Source organism: Pseudorasbora parva, chromosome 4 (assembly GCF_024679245.1).
Source record: "Pseudorasbora parva isolate DD20220531a chromosome 4, ASM2467924v1, whole genome shotgun sequence".
Lineage (NCBI taxonomy): Eukaryota > Metazoa > Chordata > Actinopteri > Cypriniformes > Gobionidae > Pseudorasbora > Pseudorasbora parva.
In genome coordinates, this window is record NC_090175.1 from 14,391,436 (window position 1) to 14,404,930 (window position 13,495).

The 13,495-nt window shown below is 35.3% G+C and overlaps 1 protein-coding gene across 4 annotated transcripts in view; it reads left to right on the top strand.

The window, feature by feature from the left end:
- Positions 1 to 13,495, top strand: part of sorcs1 (sortilin-related VPS10 domain containing receptor 1) — a 302,164-nt gene that overhangs the window by 216,952 nt on the left and 71,717 nt on the right. For all 4 annotated transcript variants that reach the window (XR_010904712.1, XR_010904711.1, XM_067441002.1 and 1 more), the window contains exons 4-5: positions 5,016 to 5,174; positions 9,391 to 9,464. Coding sequence is in view for 2 of the 4 variants with exons in the window: in XM_067441002.1 (XP_067297103.1) it covers positions 5,016 to 5,174; positions 9,391 to 9,464 (233 nt within the window). In the remaining 2 variants the exon portion in view is untranslated. The remainder of the gene's footprint in view (positions 1 to 5,015; positions 5,175 to 9,390; positions 9,465 to 13,495) is intronic.

Below are 13,495 nucleotides of genomic sequence, written 5' to 3' on the forward strand. Positions count from 1 at the left end.
CTTCTACTCCTTACATTTTCACGCAATTATCTGTACTTTCTACTCCTTACTTTTTAAAAATAGCCTCGTTACTCCTCTTTCATTTCATCTTGTTAAAAAAAAATGCAGATAAATCGCGTCATCCTGATAGTGTGAATTTGATTGTGTGGTTGGATGAGAAGTGTAAACATATACCATTCCAACACCCTATTGGTTACATCGCGCCTGCACATGACTCAAAGCACAAATCACACACGGTGTTGCCAGATTGGGCGGGTTCCAGCGGACGAGCACGCACTTTCAGTCAATCAGCGATCAGCAGGCAGACGCGCTCATTCATGACAGCCAGGTTTTTAGCGCGATAACTCGTGGTAGATATTCAGGTGATCGCTATGCTAAAGTGGCATACATACAGTATATATATATATATATATATATATATATATATATATATATATATATATATATATATATATATATATATATATATACATATATATATATATATATATATATATATATATATATATACATATATATATATATATATATATATATATATATATATATATATATACACAACCCGTTTCTACAGTAAGGAGTGGGAGAGTGAACCAACTCTCAAACGTGGATTACACCTGTGACTCGAAGACTCTTTTTTATAAATATAATCATGATTCCTGTCCATCATACACTCAGGACATCTGCAACTAGCAACACCAACAGCTGCTGAAAGAGGTTTGAATCAGTTTTGACTGGGCTTAGTGCATGTTCTATGAACTTCACAAGGCCACTGTAGTTTTGTCAGAGCAAAGCTAAGCGCATTGTTGTTATATTTTTTTTGTCGGCGGATTATTGTACAGTATCAATGCATTAGGCATTTTTTTGGCAGTGGCATGGGCGTAGATTACGGGGGGGGGGGGGGGGGGGGACATGACGTGTCCCCCTCACTTTTAATAAAATGTATTTTCGTTCCCCGCACTTTTACTGGGTCTCACCGATTCTAGTCGACCCGCTCCGAGCGGGATTCGAACCAGCGTTACCCTGCGCGGTGACGGCCAAATTAACTGGGATGCTTAAGACAGCCTTCTCTAATCTTGGTTGATAGAGCGCTTTTTGAGGTCACGGGCAAGTGTAAAGTGTATTTATAGAAACCAATGTGAAAACATTAAGATTTAAAATCAGAGACAAAAAATTATCTATGATAATGTTATATGTAATATGATCTATAATGACCTGCTGTCATTATATTCGCATCTAAATATGAGGAGGGCGCTCTCACAGAAAGTCCAAATTCCAAAAGTGGATTCGTAGAAGTAATACCCTGTCACGCTGGAGGAAAACAATCGTTATGAGTGATGAAACGTGACGAAGACAATCAGACGATTGCGACAATATATGCTTTATGTGTGTTTTTCAAGCCATCTCAATGTAGCCTATTTATTGACAAAAGTAGCCTATCATATGAATAATGCAGCTTTTTTAATGTTTAGTATCTTCTGCTCACCAAGGCTGCATTTATTTAATCAAAAATAGTTAAAACAGTAATATTGTGAAATCTTATTACAAATTAAAACAGCTTTTTTCCTTTGTGATCAAAGCTGCATTTATCATCATTACTCCAGTCTTCAGTGTCACATGATCCTTCTCTAATCACTCTCATATGATGATTTTATATAATCAAGAAACATTTATGATTATTATCTGTGTTGAAAACAGTTGTGCTGCTTTAAAATGTTGTGGAAACCATGATACATTTATTTTTTCAGGATTCTTTGATGAATAGAAAGTTATATGGACAGTATTTATTTGCATTTTTTTAAATCAATTATTATCTTTTGTAATATTAACAATATCACTTTTGATCAATTAAATGCATGTCTGATCAATAAAAGTATTAATTTCTCTCTTTTTTTTATTTTACCACAAATGTTTAGATGGTTTCCACAAATTTAAGCAGCACCATGAGCAGCACAACTGATAATAATCATAAATGTTTCTTGATCATCAGATCCTCATCTGAGAATGATTAGTGAAGGATCATGTGACTCTGAAGACTGGAGTAATGATGATAAATTCAGCTTTGATCACAGGAATAAATTGCATTTTACTATATATTCTTTGAGCCCTGCACAGGCCCTGCACAATCCTATGACACATTCCTGCAGTCATTAAAATAGTTCAGCTTTGTTTGTAATGTCCAAGTAGTTATATTTCGTTTAGTTTCTTTATTAAAGTTAATTTAGAAAAAATGTTTGGATAATTTGTTTGTTTGTTAATTTTTTTTAAAGTGACAACCAAGCAGTCAGCGGCCGACAGTGGGTATGAGGTTAGGGGTGTAAAAAAGTCAGGGCCCGTAGGGCTCTAAAGCGTCGACCCAATCTGGCAACACTGATCACACATGTAGCCTACATTTACATTCTGATAAAGGTTATTGATAACATTACTTATAGGCAACTAGTCATCATATCTTCCGCTTCAGGAAACACATGTTAATGCTCAGCAGTACACATAATGGAATATGTCCATTGTACTAAAATGCATTCATTTTCAATGGGTATATATGCGGCTGAAACAGGTAGCCAGTGCCTCCCAAATTTTTCAACATTAACAGTTTAATATAACATTATAGTAATTATGGCCTTTAGAAAAATGTTTTTCTTGAGGAGGTGGGGTAGAGCACTCTAGGCGCCTGTGGTGTGGCCCTTAAGCTTTTGTCTTTAATGGCATTTTTTTGTGCTCTGTGCTTACATTACTTTTACTTTAATACTTTAAGTAGTTTTGAAACCAGTACTTTTACACTTTTACTTAAGTAAAAAGCTTGAGTTGATACTTCAACTTCTACAGAAGTATTTTTAAACCCTAGTATCTATACTTCCACTTGAGTAATGAATGCGAGTACTTTTGACACCTCTGTTGAAATATTATACAAGTTTAAAACAAAGGTTATTTCTGTGATGCAAAGCTGATTTATTTTCATCAGCCATTCCTCCAGTTTTCAGTTACCCTTCATAAATTGCTCTGATAAGCTGATTTATTATCAGTATTGGAAGCACTTGTGCTGCTTAACATCTTTTACAACCTGTGATGTTTTTTTAAAGGATTATTTGAAGAATAAAAAAGTAAAAAAGAACAGCATTTATTTAAAATAGAAATCTTTTGTTACAATATACACTACTGGACATTTTTGGGGGTCTTTCTTTCTTTCTAAGAAATAAGGGGTGTCGCCGACTAAGGATTTACACATTCGAATAATGTTCTAATCTCTCTATGGTCGACCGATAGTCAAATCCTCTATGTGTCTGTAAACCATAGACCGGAAAAAAATAAATGGTATAAAAGGGTTGGGAAGGGCAGGACACTAGTCAGCAGGAGGCTAAGACTATTTTCATTTTACTTTACACACGGCACACAGCAGCCACTTTTAATAAAGTGATCAAAACCAGGCTACACAACACATTCGTAAATTAACCGTTCTCTCATAACATTTAAAAGCCGCGATCGAAACACAGAACATCACACAAATATATAAAAGAACATTTTGATAAATAAACCCAAAAAAAAATATCTGCCTAGAGAGGAAAAGAACACTTTGAGTGCGTTTATATGCACGTTCTTAAGCCGATTGTGCCTGAAGGGGGTCTCACACCGGACTGAAGCTCAGCGCCGTGTCTCAGGATCTCACACCAGGCAGACGTGAACATTATATACGCGCGAGCTCAATTTTGAATCGACTTCTGACAGAAGAGCTGCACGATGAGTGTATCTTGTAGCACAGGGTGAAATCAGTATGTAAAATCACGATTTTAGGGAAATATACATTTAATCGCCGCGGACAGGCGTCGAATGCCACTGTCGGTGTATCGAATTTTAAAGGCGCGGTGCGTCCGGTGCGAAGCTCAGTGCCCTTAAAGCATAGACAGTAAAAGAAATGGACCGAGCGATCCCATTGACGTCAACGGCGAAAAAATTAAGTCAACCTAGGGGCACTCACTTCCTGATGGCTGAGCGAACTGCGCCGGCTCAGACTGAGCTTGACGACGGAGATGTGACGTGAGCCTCCTGTCTGACAGCTGTAGGTCTTCTAGTAGTTGTGGAAAGTGAAATCTGAATCACGTTGTTTAAATGTTTTGTCCCGTTGCTTTTGGCTCACTATGGGCTTCTCTCCATTCTTCCCCCTTGACTTTATCAGACTTTATGTCTCCGCGTCCCCCCGACTGTCTCATAGACAGTAAAGATTGTTTCTGAGCGTCTCCTCAGGTCTATACGGTAATTTCTCAACTCTGCGACAGAGTCGCGTTGGTTATGACGCAATCGTTAGCCTATTTTTACAAAAACAGCTTCTGCGGGGCGATAGTGTAAGATACAAGGTAACGGAGCCTTTTATGCATTGTCGTGTTTCTTTAGAAATAAACAATAGACAAATGGAGTTTTTAAACGCCTCTGATGTAAAGTTATTCACTGTCAAAGTGACTCAAAAATGAATGGGAGTCAATGGGATGCTAACAGCAAGTGATGGCTTGGTTAGCAATGGCCGCCCCTAGGGGTGGAACGCTTTCCAAGTGCTAGATTACCCCCTTGCCTTAAAGGGGCGATCGCTCAGTGTTGTGCACCTCACGTTTTTGCACGCACGCACACACACACACACACAAAAAATAAAAAAAAATAAAAAAATAAATCATTAATGGTTAAAAAATATTAATGGCCAGTAAATACAATGTCGCCGACCATTGGCTGGTGTGGTAAAAAGTTAGTTTTATGCCTTTTATTTATAATATTTTGCATAACTGTAATATGTGACTTTTTTTATAAAGTTATTATTTTTTTTTTTTTTTTTGTTAAACAGAATATGTTTTAATAAGGCAAACATTTGCACTGATTTTATTGCAGTTTCTCACCATTCTACAATGCCTGATTGTAGACAGACAGAGACATCACAGACGGAGTTCCTCACGTCCACTAGCTGAGCCATTTAGTCCCCGAGGGACAGTGAAGATACTATGTAGAGACTAAAAGACCTCTTGTCTGTGTTTCAGATCATGTTGCTGACGGATCCAGAGGTGGAAAGCAGTTTGCTCATCAGCTCAGATGAAGGCGCCACATACCAAAAATACCGTCTCAACTTCTACATCCTCAGCCTGTTGTTTCATCCTGAGCAGGAGGACTGGATCCTTGCTTATGGCCATGATCAGAAGGTACAAACATTTTAGCTAAATAATTCCAGGAAAAAAATATGGCAAAAAGCAGCAAATTATGGGGAATAGCATTTAGAAAGGCACACTTCATGTGGTTCTCTAATTATCAAGCAGTTTTACTGTCAGATACAACCAAATGGAAGAAAATGCAAAGAAAAAAAAAAAAAACACATTTATAGTATTTGCATACTTGATAAACAATCGAGGCACAAACTGCAAAGCAAGACGTTATAATAATGAAACGCATGCGTGCAAATGGATGCTAATCTATATTTGGGGTTGAAATATGTCCTCAAAGTGCAATTATCTATTTGGGAGGAAATAAGTCTTAAAGAGACAATTTCAGTGAGCTTAAAGTTGGCAATTAAGACAATTTATGGATCCCCAGTCGCAGGGAATTACCATTAATTATATGCTTTCGAGCTCATAGTTTAGGGCTAATAAATTATGATTTTTTTTTACTCTTCTGAAAAGATTGTTTAAGCATTCGATTTAATCATATCAAAAGAGAAATTAACAATTTCAAGATTATTATTATTATTATTTATTTTTTTGCCACTGATGAATCATTTTAATTTTGGATTATATCCATTTCTGTATTGATTTAGTTTTTTACGCCTTGATGTGAATCTAAATTATATAAATGATTAGGATTATGAACATACAATAATAATAACAAAAATAAAAACATTTTTCTTCACCAAATGTATATTCAAAAAGAACAATGACAAATTACCACACACACACACACACACACAAAAAAAAAAAAAAAAAATTACAGACACATTAACTTTCACAGTGACACAAAATAATCAAATAACATTGATGATAGTTTCAAGTCTCGAGTGATGGTGTTAGACAGCATTGACTTCAATTTTGACAAATCAACATTGACTTTACCCTTGAATGAGGGCAAGTGAGAATGAATTACAATTAAATGAACACAATCAAAAAAGAATTATAAGCCAATTGACGGCTAATGGTTGACTGTTTGCATAATGTGCATGACTAGCCACGGCTGAAAGCTGCAAAAGCAAACAGTACAAAAAGAAAACACAATCACCAGTCTAATTAAATCCTATCCAAATCTATGCTACACATAAATGCATACTTTATTAATGTTGACTGAGGTTTATTTTATTATAACAGTAAACATTAGAGAGGGAACTATCTGAAATGAAAAATCACAGTAACCTTCATTGGTGAACATATTTGTGCCTCACTTTATTTTGATGGTCCCTTCAGCACATTCTGTATAAGTTACATTTCAGAGAGTATTAGTAAACTGGTAGGGTTAGAATAAGTTGACATGTACTTGCAAAGTTAGTAGAATGTCTGTTGTTGGACCATCAAAATAAATAGTTAGCAGATATTAAGCAGACGTAAACCCAAATAAGTTGGGTTAACTACAAAAAAGAGGTTATCAGTTACATTTTTTTATTTTTATTATTATTATTCCGATTTTCCCAATTATAAGTTAAGTAAGTTTGAGTTTGTAGTACTCGTGCTTCTGCTCCTAACTTGAAGTACTGAGTTAGCTAACTTTATGTTGAGTTCTTGCCAATCAAATGAGTTATTTACTTCACTGTAAACCCTAAGTTGTCAGAACTCAGAAAAGTTGAATGAGACTTTTTTTGTTATCATTTATATTAAATGATTTTTCTTTTTCTTAATTTACTCTAATTTAAACATTTATCTTAAATTATCAGGTTGTCTCAACATAAATATTTTGCTAGCTATAACAAACTAAAAATTCGGTAACACCTTTATTTTAGAGTTCAGTTATTGACTATTAACTAGTTGCTTATTAACATCCATATTACTAAGATATTGGTTGTTTATTAGTACTTATAAAGCACATATTAATGCCTTATTCTACATCTCTTAATCCTACCCAATACCTAAACGTAAATTCTACAAACTTAAAAACAACCTTACTAACTATTAATAAGTAGTAAATTCAGATTTTATTGAGGCAAAAAATTTAGTTAATAGCGAATATGTGTTCCCCATACTAAAGTGTTACCACAAATGTAATGCCATTTTGCTAATTTGCTAACATGTTAACAATAGCATGGATAGCACTTGCTGATTCAGTACAGCAACTTAAAATATGTAACTTACCCGCTCTCAAAACAAGCAGCATGTTTCACCATGATGGTAACTCTCCAAAAAAAAAAAAAAAAAACACACACACATTGATTAACTCATTAATTAGCATAACAAAAAAATGTATGCATACCAAATCTCCATAATCTTGCAACATTATATACCACTTAGTTTTAGCGTTCATTATCCCTTTTGAGTGCCATGGGCAAAGCATGCTGGGAAATTCAAAATCTCAGTTAGTTTAAATTAAATTAAATGAGTTCATACAACTCAAAACATTGAAGTTTACTTGAAACATATCAGTGCTGTGAACTCAAAAGAAAAATAAACTTTAACAAAGTCATAGTATTTAATATAATTGAACTAATTTGTTTAATTTAAGTTGGTCCTACTCAAACCAATTAAGTATTTTGAGTGTTAGAGTGTACAGTACTAATGAGAGTTAGCTGCAAATTGTCAAAAGACTGTTCAAAGAGGACCATCAAAATAAAATGTTACTCAAATAAATAAAATAAAAACCTATTAAAAAACTGCTTAAACCAGACTATGCTGGTCTTAAACCAACTGAACCAATTCAGACATCCCACCTCCCCTGGGAGTCTCCCGCATACTGATAGCGGCTCCCTGAAGCCCTGCAAATGATATGCAATATCCTGGAAATTGAGCGAGCGAGAGAGAAACCTTTCCACTTGTATTAAGATGTGTTTTCAGTGAATCGATCACAAGTGGTCAGCTAAGATGCATTACACCTGCTATTGGCTTCTGTGACCACTTGCTTTTGGATTTTGTGTTAAACCTCACCTCTTATTTCACCACAACTACAGCACTTTCGCCACACGGATACTATTGAAATAACCTGTGTTAGCTGGCGTATGCAAATGAATGTTTTATTATACATATGCAGGTTGGGAGACCTGTTTGAACCAGCTTAGGCTAGTTTAAGCAGTTGTTTTCAGCAGAGGTATATTCTTCAATTCTGTCTGATTTGGTTTAATTTGATCCCATTTGTCTATGTCTAAATATGACCGAGCTCCATCCACCCACAGTCAGGATGTTATAATGATGGACAGTTTCCAACTAATGTTAATACAAGTGCTGCACTGTTTTGTAAAACATGGTAAAAAAAATATATATATATGGTGCTTTGTGCAAGTAAAGTTTCACACCTCTGGAAAACCTCTGGTCAACAAATATAATTCCAAAGAGCTGTTTTTTTTTTTTTTTTTTTACATTTGTATTTGCCATTTATATGATTTGAGTTTCCCCAAAGCACTGTGCACATAAATAGGATGTTTTGTCATACTGAGAAATATATACGTGAGTCATTTTTATGCCTCATTTAATGAATTTTAGATCTTCGTGTTTGTTCTCTTTCTGTTTGCCAGTTTTGCAGTGTAATTACTAATTTTGAAATGAGCATTTTAAGATCATTTTAATCTGTATCTTATAGGAAAATCAATCTTAATTTCATTTGCTCAGGTTTAAAACCTAGTTAGCTGCTTACGTAAGCAGTATGTTAAGACATCCGTGGCACGTTCCTGATACAAATTTAATTATGCTGCCTTCTAAGATACGCTGTTTTGAATAAATGTTAAGGCAGTATTATATATTTGAGAAGACAATTCCACACAATTTGAATGCATTGCACAAAAAAAAAAAAAAAAAAAAAAAAAAAAAATTGTAAGAGAAATTCTGATTATAAATATACTTCCATTCAAAATTCTGTGTTGGTAAGATTTTGTTTGTTTTTTATGCTCATCAAGAGTCATCAAAAACACATTAAAACATAACTATTTTGAAATGTTATTATAATTTAAAATATACATGTATTGTATATGTAAAATATACCAATTTGAATGTATTTTAAAATGTAGTTTATTCCTGGCATATCAAATTTTCTTTAGCGTCACATGATCCTTCTGATATGCTGATCTGTTGCACATAATTCATATAATCAGTGTTGAAAACAGTTGTGCTGTTTAATATTTTTGTGGAACCCATGATGCATTTTTCTAAGATTCTTCGATAAATAAAAAGTTCAAAAGAACAGCGCTGCTTTGAGAAATCTTCATATAATTTCTTTTCTAACACAGTGTTTCGTCCTCAGCTCTACAGCTCTGTTGAGTTTGGCCGTCGATGGCAGCTCGTTCACGAGCGGGTGGCGCCCAATCGATTCTACTGGTAAGCTCTCTGTGTGATTCCTCCTTCTGCGTGTGGAACATCAATCATTTGAGCTCCTGCATTGTGTGGCCGTTAAAAGAATAAACCAAAGAACACGGATTGTTGTTCAACCCTGATGTGATCTTCCCCACTGTGTTCCACCACCAACGCTATCTCAAGGTTTACGTCCACACCTTAGAAGTTCTTTAATGAATGTTGTCATTAGACCTTGTTACTGGGTCGGAGTCTGCATTTGCAATGTTGCAAATGATTTAGTCATTAAGAAAGCTTATTCAACTCGATCAGGATGGCTAATAGATGTCTAGACTGTGGTGATTAAAGAGACCTGTTGAGAAATAAATTCTAAATGCGATTCGATTTTATGTTTATCTCTGGTCTCAAGTGGACAAGCTGAAATGAACTGAAAAGGGTGCATGGATTGATTTTTTTATTTTATTTTTTTTGGATTGAAGTTTATTTGATATTATAAATATATACTCTACTAAATCTTGACTACAGGGACAAAGAGTGGCTTGAAGTGAAAATAAAATTAAATAATGTACAAAGGAATCAGTTTAAAAAATAAAGGCATGTCAAGTATTTTTACAGCATCTGCCATTCGCATTGATGCATGAAGAAATGAAACTGGTTTAAAACAAATTTTCATCTATTGAATTAATCTGGTGGTGATTTGAATCTTGTTGACAACATAACTATATTGTCACATCACACATGTATTAAATGCTGTAGCCATGTTTTTTTTTTTTTTTTTTGGTTGTTGCTAAAAAGGCTTAAACTTAATATTTTTGTGTTTGTACAGTCAAACCAAAATTTATTCAGACAACTTTTTCTCACAGTTTATTCGCTAGAAAATGGTAATAAAATGTGACAAGAACTGTCAGAACGAATACATCTTGATAATGTCAGATAACTTTGATAGAAAGGCATGTAATGGATTGCAATCAACCAATCAGCTGTCAGCTGTTACATTTGAGTACAAAATAAGATAATACCAATTTAGGTCAACCAATGACCAAGCAATGCTCCATGGTGTTCAGTCTGTGGCGTAAAAGGTCACATTAGCAATTAAAGAAAAAAACACAACATGGTCAGGTCAAGTGTCTGAATCATTTTGGTCACAAATATTTAATCAAGTAGTCCACTGTATGAATAATTTTTGGGTATAATATATCACAATAATATATCACTTTATTTTTCTATCCCCACTTATGAACTATAGTGTCCTGCACCCACTAGTAAAAAATATAAAATGTGTGTCTAAATCATTTTTGGTTTGACTGTATATTTGTCTCCGTGATCATAAAGCAGAGGTGGACAATGTACACAACTCTATTACTTGAGTAAAAGTAAAAGTACTACTGGTCACATATTACTCCGTTACAAGTGAAAGTTGTAAAAACAGATTTTTATTTAAGTAAAAGTACAGAAGTATTTGTTTTCAAAAGTACTTAAGTATCAAAGTAAATTTCCTTTTTTTATGCCAATGCATTATTTTATTATTGTTGTATAAATGCACACTGTCATCATGGTTTAAGCCAGTCAGTGATGCTTCATCCAACATACTACCATATGACTACCTTAAATTCATTTAGATACTTGTATATAAGTTACAAAGCTCTTTACAAAGCTTGTCACTTTAAGGCCAAATGCACGGATCCAATACACTGATACACATCTGATATTTTCCCAACTTTACTTTATTCTCTTTCTCCCAGACGTTTATATTTTTAATATTTTATAAGACATGCACCAAGTGTATGCCAACTAAACTTATTTTGATTTTAAAAAAAAAAAACTGAAACATACTTTCAAAGTATGGCTATGGGTGCACAATCATCCACCGACTTTCAGAGCTGCTACAGAAACGACTTTCGACCTTGATAGAAATGTAGTGGAGTAAAAAGTATGATATTTGTCTTTCAAATGTAGTGAAGTAAAAGTCATAAGTTTCCAGAAAAAATAATACTCTAGTAAAGTACAGATACTCAAAAAGTGTACTTAAGTACAGTACTCAAGTAAATGTACTTAGTTACTGTCCACCTCTGCCATAAAGACATGAAGACAAATAATATTGTCTCCATGACCAAAATAATTTGATCGTGGGTACAAGTGGCCGAAATGGGTTTCCTCAGGAGGGTGGCTGGCATCTCTTTTAGAGATAGGGTGAGAAGTTCGAGCATCCGTGAGGAACTCGGAGTTGAGCTGCTGCTTCTTTGCGCCAAAAGGAGCCAGTTGAGGTGGTTCAGGCATCTGGTAAGGATGCCCCCTGGGCGCCTCCCTAGGGAGGTGTTCCAGACACGTCCAGCTGGGAGAAGGCCTCGGGGAAGACCCAGGATAGGTGGAGAGATTATATCTCCAGACTGGCCTGGGAACGCCTCAGGATCCCCCAGTCAGAGCTAGTTAATGTGGCTCGGGAAAGGGAAGTTTGGCCTTGCTGGAGCTGCCCCCGCGACACAACCCCAGATAAGCGGTTGAAGATTGATGGATGTATAATGTCACATTTTGGTCTAAGTGTGTGTGTCCTATGTTATGGGGACCAAATGTCCCTAGTATTACCAACCCTGGTGGCTACGAGGTGGATATTTTTTCACCAATTTGTACGATCTTGCCCTTTTAGAATTTTTGCTAAATCTTATGGATTTTAACGAGTTGGTCAATTCAAAGGATTTCTTACGAATGACCTACCCCTAAACCTACAGATCACTGCAGTATAGACAAATCGAGTGAGGTTCTACGAATTTGTACGAATAAGCCCCCTCATACAAATACGTACGAATAGCGTTGGTAATAGCAGTACATTTTGACCTTGTGGGGAATTTTTTTTTTTGGTCCCCATGAGGAAACAAGCTTATAAATCATACAGAATGATCTTTTTTGAAAATCTAAAATATCAGAACGTTTTCTGTGATGGGTAGGTTTAGTGTAGGGGGATCAGATATACAGTTTGTACTATCGTTAAACAATATATCACGATATAAATTGTGAAAACGATATGATTCGCGATATAAAGTTGTTTTATCCAAGGCTCAACTTGCTCTAGTAGTCCTAGGTATGAGGTATAATTCACCCAAACACAAATGTACCACAAATGTTTCTCTGTCATCATGAACTCGCCATCATGTCGTTTTTCATTTGACTTCCAAACACAAATGAAGATAAAACCTGAGGGATTTCTGTCCCTCCATTTAAAGTCCATTATTCTTCTTAAACTTAAAAGACTTTTGACAAGCTTTCTTGCGATTAGAGCTGTGACGGATTGCATTGATCATCTGAAGCGCACGCGCTGACGGAATGACGATCCTCGAAGTCAAAGCGCAAACAACATTTAAATCACCAGATCACATTTAGTTTTAGTAGTATGATTGTTCAAAGCATTTCAGATGGTTTATTCTTATACACATGTTAAATAGAATGTAAAATGATTCAATGGGGGGATATTTGTGGGTCGTAATAATAATAATAATAATAATAATAATAATAATAATAATAATAATAATAATAATTAGGGGTGTCCCCGACTAAGGATTTACACATTCGAATCAGAATTTTCGAATCTCTCTATGGTCGACCGATAGTCGAATCATCTAGGCCTATGTGTGTGTAAACCATAGACCGAAAAAAAAAAAAAAACCGGTATAAATGGGTTGGGAAGGGCAGGACACTAGTCAGCAGGAGGCTAAGACTATTTTTATTTTACTTTACACACGGCACACAGCAGCCACTTTTAATAAAGGGATCAAAACCAGGTACACAACACATTCGTAAATTAACCATTCATAACATTTAAAAGCCGCGATCGAAACACAGAACATCACACAATATAAAAGAACATTTTGATAAATAAACCTAAAAAAATACCTGCCTAGAGAGGAAAAGAACACTTTGAGTGCGTTTATATGCACGTTCTTAAGCCGATTGTGCCTGAAGGGGGTCTCACACCGGACTGAAGCTCAGCGCCGTGTCTCAGGGATCTCACACCAGGCAGACGTGAACATTATATACGCGCGAGCTCAATTTTGAATCGACTTCTG